Genomic DNA, 12,743 nt, shown 5'->3' with positions numbered 1-12,743 from the left:
CTGAGGCTGATGGTGGGTGCGCAGCTTGGTGGGATAACCCCCAACGGGAGGGGTATAGCCTCAGAGGGGACAGGCGCAGAGGATGGGGGTTGTGGTGGTGCGGTGCAGCCGGCAATGAAGACAGACTCGGGTTGTGCAGTTAAGGGTGTTTACTTACTGCTGATGTTCCGGTCACTCCAGCTGCTAGTGACCACCCGAGCCGTGCTGCGTCCACCAGGTCCTGGATCCAGCCAACCCCCAAACAAGTCCGGAGCGTGGCCCTGAGCTCTCCCTCTGTCCTTTCTTTAGCCGTCCCCACCAGGGATTCACCTAGGTCCAGCTCCCTCGGGCCTTCTTTTGGGACACCCTTGGCCCTGGGTTCCCTGACCCTGCATGTGGTGTGCCTTCGGGGTGAATGTGGTGGGTGACCGTGACAGACACTGCCCACGGTCTCCGGTCTCTGGCTGGGGATTGTTTTTGCCCCCACCAGCTTGGGTTCCGGTACCCTGATGCTGACTCCTCACCCGGTGCTCTAATTTGGGTTCTTGGGTCCCTTCAGTCTTCCCCCTCTGGGTCTTTCTCTGCTCCACTCTCTCTCTCTCCAGGGCTGCTGTTTCCTGCTCTCTGCATCAGACTTGTCCTCTGCAGCTGACTGACTCTCTGCGTCTGACCCTGATCTAAGTTGGTGCCCTCCTTATATATCCCTCTATGTGTGAGCTCAGGTGACCAGCACCCAATGAGCTCCTATCACTACCCAGACTGCTCCCCCTATCTGCCCCTACACTACATGGGATGTACCACCCCCCTCCCACTCCAGCCAGGAACAGGCTCGGTTGTACCTGCACATTTCTAAGTGGGAGTACCGTCGGCCTGCTCCTCTGGAATGGGATGTATGTAGTGCATGCAGTCTATCTGAGCTCAGTTCCACACTCCATCCTTACCCGGGAGTGGAATATCACACCTCTGGGTTGAGGTGCAATACCCCTGTAGCAGCCGAATCCTCAGGGTGCTACATTCCCCCCTGGTAAATCACAGCACGTCCTCGGGCTGTAAGACATAAAACACCAAAACATACAAATTTTTCATATAAACATATAAAACATATAAGACATTATATATATAACATATCTTATCAGATAAAACTTTCTCGTAGACTTCTCTTGTCTCTGGTTCCTCCTCCGGACACTGTGCAACGTATGTCCGGGAAAAGTGCGACAGTCTCTTAGAAAATCTGGTTTTCTATAAAACCGGTAGGGGGCGCTTTAGGACGCGCAACTATATACAGGGAAGTTGGAAGTTGGCCGCTCTCAGTCCTCGGCCAGTTAGAGGAAAGGGAATGGCTGCTCACAGTCCTCAGCCTGTAGGATGAAGGGGTTAACGGGTAAACAGTTCACTGGTCCCAACGGGGACTATTTTAGCAGCAGCAACAGTTCCTTTATACCCCGATTGGGTAACTATTTACATCACTTCTCGGCCGCACTCAACGGCGTCTTCCTCCTGCTCTTTCTTGATATGGTGTTGCTTCAGACCCGTCCGGGTCCTCTGGCTCCTCCTCCCCGTACCGCAACTCCTCCTCCGTCAAGCGGTGTACGTGGAGGGCGTAAGGTCCTTTGGCACACTTGTGCCGGGTGAAGGTGACCTCGTCTCCGACGTAGAGGTCACGGCCTTTGTGACCTTCCGGCAGGTGGGACTCGACGTCTCTGCGAGTCACAAAAACGTCACCGCGGTTGTTACGGTCCCGAATAAAGCCCCACCCATGCTGCGGGTTGAACTTTATCACTGTCCCGATGGTGCGGGGACAATGCGCTGCACGGGGGTTCCTCCTAGTCCGGCTCTTCTGCTCCGCGCTCCGGATTTGGGCCTGTTGTTCTCTGGCCCGCCTCTCCTCCCGTTCTCTCGTAAACTCTGCTAGCTGCTGACGACAACACTCAGTCCGCTCAGCGGCGACTGCCCGAGTTTCCTGAGTGAACCCCATTAGATCTTCTCCGGTGGGGTCCCACTCAAACTGTGCGTCTTCCAAAGGAGGCGAGACCCGAGTCACGGGCTTCGGAGCCGGGATCAGGGGCTCACACAAGGGCCCTCGTCTCTGTTGCCGCCCCAGCTCATGGTATCCTTCGGGCCAGATGAAGGGCTGCCCGTCCGGCCATGTGAGCTGGCTGAAGAGGTCCTCCCCCAGGTGTGGCACCCTTGGTATTGCGGGCGCGGGCGCGGTGGTGATGGCGCCCGGGTTGCCCAGGCCTTGCGGCCAGGCCTGGGGCACCTGGAAGGTGAAGGGCACCGTTAGGACGGCGGCGCCCTGGGCTACCTGGCCTTGCGGCCAGGCCGGAGGCTCCGCGGAGGTAGGGGGCGCTGTTGGTGGTGCGGCGCCCGGGGGTACTAGGCCTTGCGACCAGGCTGGTGGTAATTCCTGCTTTGTCACGCTCCGGGTCGGTGCGTGTGACGTCACAGGGGTCGCGGCGGCGGCTTCCGGTCGGGGCCTAGTCCATGGCGGTGACCTGGCGGCTACGGGCACAGCAGGGGGACTTTCGGGCTCTGCGACGGGGAGCTGGGGCAGGTAAGCGGTGTCACGGCTTGGGGTATAGGCGTCCCCTTTACCTGCCTCCATGCGTTCGGCTCCCTCCTCGGCGCCGTCTCCGGCCTTGGGTCCTCCTGCGCCATCCTCAGAGGCGGTCTGCTTCCTCTTCCAGGGTAGCGTGCTCCGTTGACTGGTCTCTGGTTGCTGGGCCATCTCCCGGCTCCACTCCGCCAGTATCTCGCGCTGTACCCGGGCCATCCTCCTTGCGAGGCCCTCCAGGGCAGTTTGTGCACACTCCCGGTCTCGGGGGAGCTGCGCTAGGATCTCCGCTAGACCTAGCGGGGTTGTGGACTCTAGCAGGCTCCTGACCATCGGGTCGGTGCTGCTCTGCTCGGCTTCCGGCAGGCTCCTGGCCAGCGGGCCGGTGCTGCTCTGCCCTCCTTCCTCGGTCTCTAGCAGACTCCTGGCCAGCGGGCCGGTGCTGTTCTGCTTTCTCTCCATCTCCGGGTGAGCTCCTCCGCTACTCCTCGTTAGACCTCTTGCCTCCGGGTGCGCTCGCTCCAGACTGCTCCAAGCGACACCCATCTTTTCTCTTCTCTTTCGTCTCCTCCCACTTCGAGGGCGGTCCCGGGGCAACTCGGTGACTGTCAGCTCCAGGGGGAGTTCTTTCACGCTGACAGACACCTCCAGCATCACAGTCTCTGTTGGTGGGGGCGGTTTCCACTTTTGGCGCCATTTTCTGTCCTGGCCCACGATGGGAGGTGGCCTCTTGCCCTCCTTTGGCACGCCCATAATGGCGTCCGCTGCTCTTCCAAGGCGGGAAATCTGCGGTTTTGGCGGGAAGCGTCGCCCAGTGGCGGGAAACTCTGCAGATGGCGGGAACAAGCTGGAAATGGCGGACAATCGGCGGGAAACGACTGGTGATGGAGTCCGATGGCGGGGACCCTCCGGAACCGGCAGGAGACTTCTTTCTGAGGTAAACTTGCACTTTTCTTCAGGCACGCAGTACCCGGGTGTTGCGGGCACGTAATCCTGCCGGCTACGCCAAAGTTGACGCGCCCCCTGGGACATATTCCTTTTTGAGGGGAATACCCGGCACCGGATCAGATGGGGGGGTTGTAGTCTCCGAGCGGCTGTGACCCGGTCCCGTGCCCAGGGCGTCAAGCTCAGTGTTATGTGGCAGCTTTACAGATGTTACTAAAGTTCTTTTGTGTCGACTACGCCACCCGTTGTGATGCGGTCACTGTGGCCGCCGCTGCAGCAGGGTCCGCTGAGGCTGATGGTGGGTGCGCAGCTTGGTGGGATAACCCCCAACGGGAGGGGTATAGCCTCAGAGGGGACAGGCGCAGAGGATGGGGGTTGTGGTGGTGCGGTGCAGCCGGCAATGAAGACAGACTCGGGTTGTGCAGTTAAGGGTGTTTACTTACTGCTGATGTTCCGGTCACTCCAGCTGCTAGTGACCACCCGAGCCGTGCTGCGTCCACCAGGTCCTGGATCCAGCCAACCCCCAAACAAGTCCGGAGCGTGGCCCTGAGCTCTCCCTCTGTCCTTTCTTTAGCCGTCCCCACCAGGGATTCACCTAGGTCCAGCTCCCTCGGGCCTTCTTTTGGGACACCCTTGGCCCTGGGTTCCCTGACCCTGCATGTGGTGTGCCTTCGGGGTGAATGTGGTGGGTGACCGTGACAGACACTGCCCACGGTCTCCGGTCTCTGGCTGGGGATTGTTTTTGCCCCCACCAGCTTGGGTTCCGGTACCCTGATGCTGACTCCTCACCCGGTGCTCTAATTTGGGTTCTTGGGTCCCTTCAGTCTTCCCCCTCTGGGTCTTTCTCTGCTCCACTCTCTCTCTCTCCAGGGCTGCTGTTTCCTGCTCTCTGCATCAGACTTGTCCTCTGCAGCTGACTGACTCTCTGCGTCTGACCCTGATCTAAGTTGGTGCCCTCCTTATATATCCCTCTATGTGTGAGCTCAGGTGACCAGCACCCAATGAGCTCCTATCACTACCCAGACTGCTCCCCCTATCTGCCCCTACACTACATGGGATGTACCACCCCCCTCCCACTCCAGCCAGGAACAGGCTCGGTTGTACCTGCACATTTCTAAGTGGGAGTACCGTCGGCCTGCTCCTCTGGAATGGGATGTATGTAGTGCATGCAGTCTATCTGAGCTCAGTTCCACACTCCATCCTTACCCGGGAGTGGAATATCACACCTCTGGGTTGAGGTGCAATACCCCTGTAGCAGCCGAATCCTCAGGGTGCTACAGTAGCACTTGTATCTCAGCTCTGCTCTGTGTAGCAGTCGTATCTCAGCTCTGCTCTGTGTAGCAGTCGTATCTCAGCTTTGCTCTGTGTAGCAGTCGTATCTCAACTCTTCTCTGTGTAGCAGTCGTATCTCAGCTCTGCTCTGTGTAGCAGCCGTATCTCAGCTCTTCTCTGTGTAGCAGTCGTATCTCAGCTCTGCTCTGTGTAGCAGTCGTATCTCAGCTCTGCTCTGTGTAGCAGTCGTATCTCAGCTCTGCTCTGTGTAGCAGTCGTATCTCAGCTCTTCTCTGTGTAGCAGCCGTATCTCAGCTCTTCTCTGTGTAGCAGTCGTATCTCAGCTCTGCTCTGTGTAGCAGTCGTATCTCAGCTCTTCTCTGTGTTGCAGTCGTATCTCAGCTCTGCTCTGTGTAGCAGTCGTATCTCAGCTCTGCTCTGTGTAGCAGTCGTATCTCAGCTCTGCTCTGTGCAGCAGTCGTATCTCAGCTCTTCTCTGTGTAGCAGCCGTATCTCAGCTCTGCTCTGTGTAGCAGTCGTATATCAGCTCTCCTCTTCTGTAGCAGCCGTATCTCAGCTCTTCTCTGTGTTGCAGTCGTATCTCAGCTCTTCCCTGTGTAGCAGTCGTATCTCAGCTCTCCTCTTCTGTAGCAGCCGTATCTAAGCTCTTCTCTGTGTTGCAGTCGTATCTCAGCTCTTCACTGTGTTGCAGTCGTATCTCAGCTCTTCTCTGTGTAGCAGTCGTATCTCAGCTCTTCTCTGTGTAGCAGCCGTATCTCAGCTCTTCTCTGTGTAGCACTTGTATCTCAGCTCTGCTCTGTGTAGCAGTCGTATCTCAGCTCTGCTCTGTGTAGCAGCCGTATCTCAGCTCTGCTCTGTGTAGCAGTCGTATCTCAGCTCTTCTCTCTGTAGCAGCCGTTTCTCAGCTCTTCTCTGTGTAGCAGTCGTATCTCAGCTCTGCTCTGTGTTGCAGTCGTATCTCAGCTCTTCTCTGTGTTGCAGTCGTATCTCAGCTTTGCTCTGTGTAGCAGTCGTATCTCAGCTCTGCTCTGTGTAGCAGCCGTATCTCAGCTCTGCTCTGTGTAGCAGTCGTATCTCAGCTCTTCTCTGTGTAGCAGTCGTATCTCAGCTCTGCTCCGTGTTGCAGCCGTATCTCAGCTCTTCTCTGTGTAGCAGTCGTATCTCAGCTCTGCTCTGTGTAGCAGTCGTATCTCAGCTCTTCTCTGTGTAGCAGTCGTATCTCAGCTCTTCTCTGTGTAGCAGTCGTATCTCAGCTCTTCTCTGTGTAGCAGCCGTATCTCAGCTCTGCTCTGTGTAGCAGCCGTATCTCAGCTCTGCTCAGTGTTACCGCCGTATCTCAGCTCTTCTCTGTGTAGCAGTCGTATCTCAGCTCTTCTCTGTGTAGCAGCCGTATCTCAGCTCTTCTTTGTGTAGCAGCCGTATCTCAGCTCTTCTCTATCTAGCAGCCGTATCTCAGCTCTTCTCTGTGTAGCAGTCGTATCTCAGCTCTTCTCTGTGTAGCAGCCGTATCTCAGCTCTTCTCTGTGTAGCAGTCGTATCTCAGCTCTTCTCTGTGTAGCAGCCGTATCTCAGCTCTTCTCTGTGTAGCAGTCGTATCTCAGCTCTTCTCTGTGTAGCAGTCGTATCTCAGCTCTGCTCTGTGTAGCAGTCGTATCTCAGCTCTGCTCTGTGTAGCAGCCGTATCTCAGCTCTGCTCTGTGTAGCAGCCGTATCTCAGCTCTGCTCTGTGTAGCAGTCGTATCTCAGCTCTTCTCTGTGTAGCAGTCGTATCTCAGCTCTTCTCTGTGTAGCAGTCGTATCTCAGCTCTGCTCTGTCTAGCAGTAGTATCTCAGCTCTGCTCTGTGTAGCAGTCGTATCTCAGCTCTTCTCTGTGTAGCAGCCGTATCTCAGCTCTGCTCTGTCTAGCAGTAGTATCTCAGCTCTGCTCTGTGTAGCAGCCGTATCTCAGCTCTGCTCTGTGTAGCAGCCGTATCTCAGCTCTTCTTTGTGTAGCAGCCGTATCTCAGCTCTTCTCTGTGTAGCAGTCGTATCTCAGCTCTTCTCTGTGTAGCAGTCGTATCTCAGCTCTTATCTGTGTAGCAGTCGTATCTCAGCTCTTCTCTGTGTAGCAGCCGTATCTCAGCTCTTCTCTGTGTAGCAGTCGTATCTCAGCTCTTCTCTGTGTAGCAGCCGTATCTCAGCTCTTCTCTGTGTAGCAGTCGTATCTCAGCTCTTCTCTGTGTAGCAGTCGTATCTCAGCTCTTCTCTGTGTAGCAGTCGTATCAGCTCTGCTCTGTGTAGCAGTCGTATCTCAGCTCTTCTCTGTGTAGCAGTCGTATCAGCTCTGCTCTGTGTAGCAGTCATATCTCAGCTCTTCTCTGTGTAGCAGTCGTATCTCAGCTCTTCTTTGTGTAGCAGTCGTATCTCAGCTCTTCTCTGTGTAGCAGCCGTATCTCAGCTCTTCTCTGTGTAGCAGCCGTATCTCAGCTCTGCTCTGTGTAGCAGTCGTATCTCAGCTCTTCTCTGTGTAGCAGCCGTATCTCAGCTCTTCTCTGTGTAGCAGTCGTATCTCAGCTCTGCTCTGTGTAGCAGTCGTATCTCAGCTCTTCTCTGTGTAGCAGCCGTATCTCAGCTCTTCTCTGTGTAGCAGTCGTATCTCAGCTCTTCTCTGTGTAGCAGTCGTATCTCAGCTCTGCTCTGTGTAGCAGTCGTATCTCAGCTCTGCTCTGTGTAGCAGCCGTATCTCAGCTCTTCTCTGTGTAGCAGTCGTATCTCAGCTCTGCTCTGTGTAGCAGCCGTATCTCAGCTCTTCTCTGTGTAGCAGTCGTATCTCAGCTCTGCTCTGTGTAGCAGCCGTATCTCAGCTCTGCTCTGTGTAGCAGTCGTATCTCAGCTCTGCTCTGTGTAGCAGCCGTATCTCAGCTCTGCTCTGTGTAGCAGTCGTATCTCAGCTCTTCTCTGTGTAGCAGTCGTATCTCAGCTCTGCTCTGTGTAGCAGTCGTATCTCAGCTCTTCTCTGTGTAGCAGCCGTATCTCAGCTCTGCTCTGTGTAGCAGTCGTATCTCAGCTCTTCTCTGTGTAGCAGTCGTATCTCAGCTCTGCTCTGTGTAGCAGTCGTATCTCAGCTCTTCTCTGTGTAGCAGTCGTATCTCAGCTCTGCTCTGTGTAGCAGTCGTATCTCAGCTCTTCTCTGTGTAGCAGTCGTATCTCAGCTCTTCTCTGTGTAGCAGTCGTATCTCAGCTCTGCTCTGTGTAGCAGTCGTATCTCAGCTCTTCTCTGTGTAGCAGTCGTTTTTCAGCTCTGCTCCGTGTTGCAGCCGTATCTCAGCTCTGCTCTGTGTAGCAATCGTATCTCAGCTCTGCTCTGTGTAGCAGCCGTATCTCAGCTCTTCTCTGTGTAGCAGTCGTATCTCAGCTCTTCTCTGTGTAGCAGTCGTATCTCAGCTCTGCTCTGTGTTGCAGTCGTATCTCAGCTCTGCTCTGTGTTGCAGTCGTATCTCAGCTCTTCTCTCTGTAGCAGTCGTATCTCAGCTCTGCTCTGTGTAGCAGTCGTATCTCAGCTCTTCTCTGTGTAGCAGCCGTATCTCAGCTCTGCTCTGTCTAGCAGTAGTATCTCAGCTCTGCTCTGTGTAGCAGTCGTATCTCAGCTCTTCTCTGTGTAGCAGCCGTATCTCAGCTCTGCTCTGTCTAGCAGTAGTATCTCAGCTCTGCTCTGTGTAGCAGCCGTATCTCAGCTCTGCTCTGTGTAGCAGCCGTATCTCAGCTCTGCTCTGTGTAGCAGCCGTATCTCAGCTCTGCTCTGTGTAGCAGCCGTATCTCAGCTCTTCTTTGTGTAGCAGCCGTATCTCAGCTCTTCTCTGTGTAGCAGCCGTATCTCAGCTCTTCTCTGTGTAGCAGCCGTATCTCAACTCTTCTCTGTGTAGCAGCCGTATCTCAGCTCTTCTCTGTGTAGCAGTCGTTTTTCAGCTCTGCCCCGTGTTGCAGCCGTATCTCAGCTCTGCTCTGTGTAGCAGTCGTATCTCAGCTCTGCTCTGTGTTGCAGTCGTATCTCAGCTCTTCTCTCTGTAGCAGTCGTATCTCAGCTCTTCTCTGTGTAGCAGCCGTATCTCAGCTCTGCTCTGTGTAGCAGTCGTATCTCAGCTCTGCTCCGTGTTGCAGCCGTATCTCAGCTCTGCTCCGTGTTATAGCCGTATCTCAGCTCTGCTCTGTGTAACAGTCGTATCTCAGCTCTGCTCCGTGTTATAGCCGTATCTCAGCTCTGCTCTGTGTAGCAGTCGTATCTCAGCTCTGCTCTGTGTAGCAGTCGTATCTCAGCTCTGCTCTGTGTTGCAGTCGTATCTCAGCTCTGCTCTGTGTAGCAGTCGTATCTCAGCTCTGCTCCGTGTTGCAGCCGTATCTCAGCTCTGCTCTGTGTAGCAGTCGTATCTCAGCTCTTCTCTGTGTAGCAGTCGTATCTCAGCTCTGCTCTGTGTAGCAGTCGTATCTCAGCTCTTCTCTGTGTAGCAGCCGTATCTCAGCTCTGCTCTGTGTAGCAGTCGTATCTCAGCTCTTCTCTGTGTAGCAGTCGTATCTCAGCTCTGCTCCGTGTTGCAGCCGTATCTCAGCTCTGCTCTGTGTAGCAATCGTATCTCAGCTCTGCTCTGTGTAGCAGCCGTATCTCAGCTCTTCTCTGTGTAGCAGTCGTATCTCAGCTCTTCTCTGTGTAGCAGTCGTATCTCAGCTCTTCTCTGTGTAGCAGTCGTATCTCAGCTCTGCTCTGTGTTGCAGTCGTATCTCAGCTCTGCTCTGTGTTGCAGTCGTATCTCAGCTCTTCTCTCTGTAGCAGTCGTATCTCAGCTCTTCTCTGTGTAGCAGTCGTATCTCAGCTCTGCTCTGTGTAGCAGTCGTATCTCAGCTCTTCTCTGTGTAGCAGCCGTATCTCAGCTCTGCTCTGTCTAGCAGTAGTATCTCAGCTCTGCTCTGTGTAGCAGTCGTATCTCAGCTCTTCTCTGTGTAGCAGCCGTATCTCAGCTCTGCTCTGTCTAGCAGTAGTATCTCAGCTCTGCTCTGTGTAGCAGCCGTATCTCAGCTCTGCTCTGTGTAGCAGCCGTATCTCAGCTCTGCTCTGTGTAGCAGCCGTATCTCAGCTCTGCTCTGTGTAGCAGCCGTATCTCAGCTCTTCTTTGTGTAGCAGCCGTATCTCAGCTCTTCTCTGTGTTGCAGTCGTATCTCAGCTCTGCTCTGTGTAGCAGCCGTATCTCAGCTCTTCTCTGTGTAGCAGTCGTATCTCAGCTCTGCTCTGTGTTATAGCCGTATCTCAGCTCTTCTCTCTGTAGCAGTCGTATCTCAGCTCTGCTCCGTGTTATAGCCGTATCTCAGCTCTTCTCTGTGTTGCAGTCGTATCTCAGCTCTGCTTTGTGTAGCAGTCGTATCTCAGCTCTGCTCTGTGTTGCAGTCGTATCTCAGCTCTTCTCTCTGTAGCAGTCGTATCTCAGCTCTGCTCTGTGTTGCAGTCGTATCTCAGCTCTTCTCTCTGTAGCAGTCGTATCTCAGCTCTGCTCCGTGTTATAGCCGTATCTCAGCTCTGCTCTGTGTAGCAGTCGTATCTCAGCTCTGCTCTGTGTAACAGCCGTATCTCAGCTCTGCTCCGTGTTATAGCCGTATCTCAGCTCTGCTCTGTGTAACAGTCGTATCTCAGCTCTGCTCCGTGTTATAGCCGTATCTCAGCTCTGCTCTGTGTAGCAGTCGTATCTCAGCTCTGCTCTGTGTAGCAGTCATATCTCAGCTCTTCTCTGTGTAGCAGTCGTATCTCAGCTCTTCTTTGTGTAGCAGTCGTATCTCAGCTCTGCTCTGTGTTGCAGTCGTATCTCAGCTCTGCTCTGTGTAGCAGTCGTATCTCAGCTCTGCTCCGTGTTGCAGCCGTATCTCAGCTCTGCTCCGTGTTGCAGCCGTATCTCAGCTCTGCTCTGTGTAGCAGTCGTATCTCAGCTCTTCTCTGTGTAGCAGCCGTATCTCAGCTCTGCTCCGTGTTGCAGTCGTATCTCAGCTCTGCTCTGTGTAGCAGTCGTATCTCAGCTCTGCTCTGTGTAGCAGTCGTATCTCAGCTCTGCTCCGTGTTGCAGCCGTATCTCAGCTCTGCTCCGTGTTACAGCCGTATCTCAGCTCTGCTCCGTGTTGCAGCCGTATCTCAGCTCTGCTCCGTGTTGCAGTCGTATCTCAGCTCTGCTCTGTGTAGCAGTCGTATCTCAGCTCTTCTCTGTGTAGCAGTCGTATCTCAGCTCTGCTCCGTGTTGCAGCCGTATCTCAGCTCTGCTCTGTGTAGCAGTCGTATCTCAGCTCTTCTCTGTGTAGCAGTCGTATCTCAGCTCTGCTCCGTGTTGCAGTCGTATCTCAGCTCTTCTCTGTGTAGCAGTCGTATCTCAGCTCTGCTCTGTGTAGCAGTCGTATCTCAGCTCTGCTCTGTGTAGCAGTCGTATCTCAGCTCTGCTCCGTGTTGCAGCCGTATCTCAGCTCTGCTCCGTGTTACAGCCGTATCTCAGCTCTGCTCCGTGTTGCAGCCGTATCTCAGCTCTGCTCCTTGTTGCAGCGGTCACAGTCTGCGCAGTCACGCCGCTCTCCAGAGGAGGCGCAGTGTCCGGCTCCGGCTCCACATGGTCCGAGGAGACCCCCGACCCCCGCTGGCCCGTACGGTGAGTCCTCCTCATACGTCTCTGCTGGCTGATCCTGACATAATATTGCTGCAGCTGAGGGTTTGTTACAATGTATCATGCGGTACCACCCTGTGTGAGGACTCCAGACTGCTACACTGTAACAAAAGAGCAGCTCAGCAGAGAGACTGTGTGCACTGACACACTGAAACCACCGCCAGCTGTGACAACCGGCTCGCATGGTAACGCCATCTTGTCTCTCACAGACGGAAGACGATCAGATGGAGCTGAGTCTCGGAGATCGCCTGGAGCACGCTCAGTACTGGGACCAGCTGAGGTAAGAAAGATCCACACTGCCGGCACCACTTCTCCTGTCTGGCTCTCAGTCCTGCCATTATTAGGTTCTGTCTGTGGCCGGGAAAGCTTGGTAGTAACTAACATAGCTGCCACTCAAGGGAGGGGGAAAGCTTGGTGCGGGAGAGCTGGGCCATAACCAATTTGGCCTCTACTCCGGGGAGCTGGGTGATTACCAATATGGCCGCCGCTCCGGGGTGCGGGGGAGCTTGGGGATTACCAATATGGCCACCTGTCAGGTATTCCACAGAGACGACACCGAGAAGATCATGCAACATCTCGACGTTGCCGTCACTCTGTGAGGATTTCGTCAGGGATCCGCGAGCACACGATCCCCACTACTCCCTACGTAGGTATCAGCGAGTGACCAGTGAGCGTATGGCGTCACACCTCGGGATTCCAACGCATGGAACATATGTATATGCCCCCGTACAGTCACTGTCAGCATCATGATAGTCCAATTATTAATATTATTCGCTGCCACCACCGTCCAGATTTTAAATATAATACAGGACTGGCTGGACGCCGGCGTTCTGGGAGCGTATATGGCTTCAGGGGAGGGAACAAAAAGAAACAGAACTATTAAATTGTATATTTAACCAAAAAGGGAGGCAGAGTTTAGGAAAAATATACAAAGATTTTACAAAAGTGGACAATACAATACATAGGCAGTTACATAAAATAATAAGGATTAAAGAAGAAACTTACTATAAGATCACAGAGACGAATCAGCACACAGTGGGGACGGAAAGTATTCAGACCCCTTTACATTCTTCACTCTTTGTTTCATTGCAGTAATTTGGTAAATTCTATAAAGTTCATTGTTTCTCTCAGTAAAGTCCACTCTGTCCCCATCTTCCCCATCTGGACTGAAAAAAACAAATGTAGAAATTTTTGCAAATTTATTAAAAAAGAAAAACTGAAATCTCACATGGTCATAAGTATTCAGACCCTTTGCTCAGTATTGAGTAGAAGCCCCCTTTTGAGCTAGTGCAGCCATGAGTCTTCTTGG

General features: G+C 53.9%; 1 protein-coding gene across 10 annotated transcripts in view; it reads left to right on the top strand.

The window, feature by feature from the left end:
- The window catches only part of PIK3C2G (phosphatidylinositol-4-phosphate 3-kinase catalytic subunit type 2 gamma), a 168,776-nt gene that overhangs the window by 50,661 nt on the left and 105,372 nt on the right, over positions 1–12,743 (top strand). For all 10 annotated transcript variants that reach the window (XM_073650578.1, XM_073650580.1, XM_073650579.1 and 7 more), the window contains 2 exons: positions 11,317–11,419; positions 11,644–11,714. In XM_073650578.1, the coding sequence (XP_073506679.1) occupies positions 11,317–11,419; positions 11,644–11,714 (174 nt within the window). The remainder of the gene's footprint in view (positions 1–11,316; positions 11,420–11,643; positions 11,715–12,743) is intronic.

Source organism: Phyllobates terribilis, unplaced genomic scaffold (genome assembly GCF_046119375.1).
Source record: "Phyllobates terribilis strain yellow unplaced genomic scaffold, ASM4611937v1 Scaffold_10__3_contigs__length_209671492, whole genome shotgun sequence".
NCBI lineage: Eukaryota > Metazoa > Chordata > Amphibia > Anura > Dendrobatidae > Phyllobates > Phyllobates terribilis.
The sequence above is the reverse complement of the archived record's forward strand: the minus strand, read 5'-3'. Positions and strand labels throughout refer to the sequence as shown.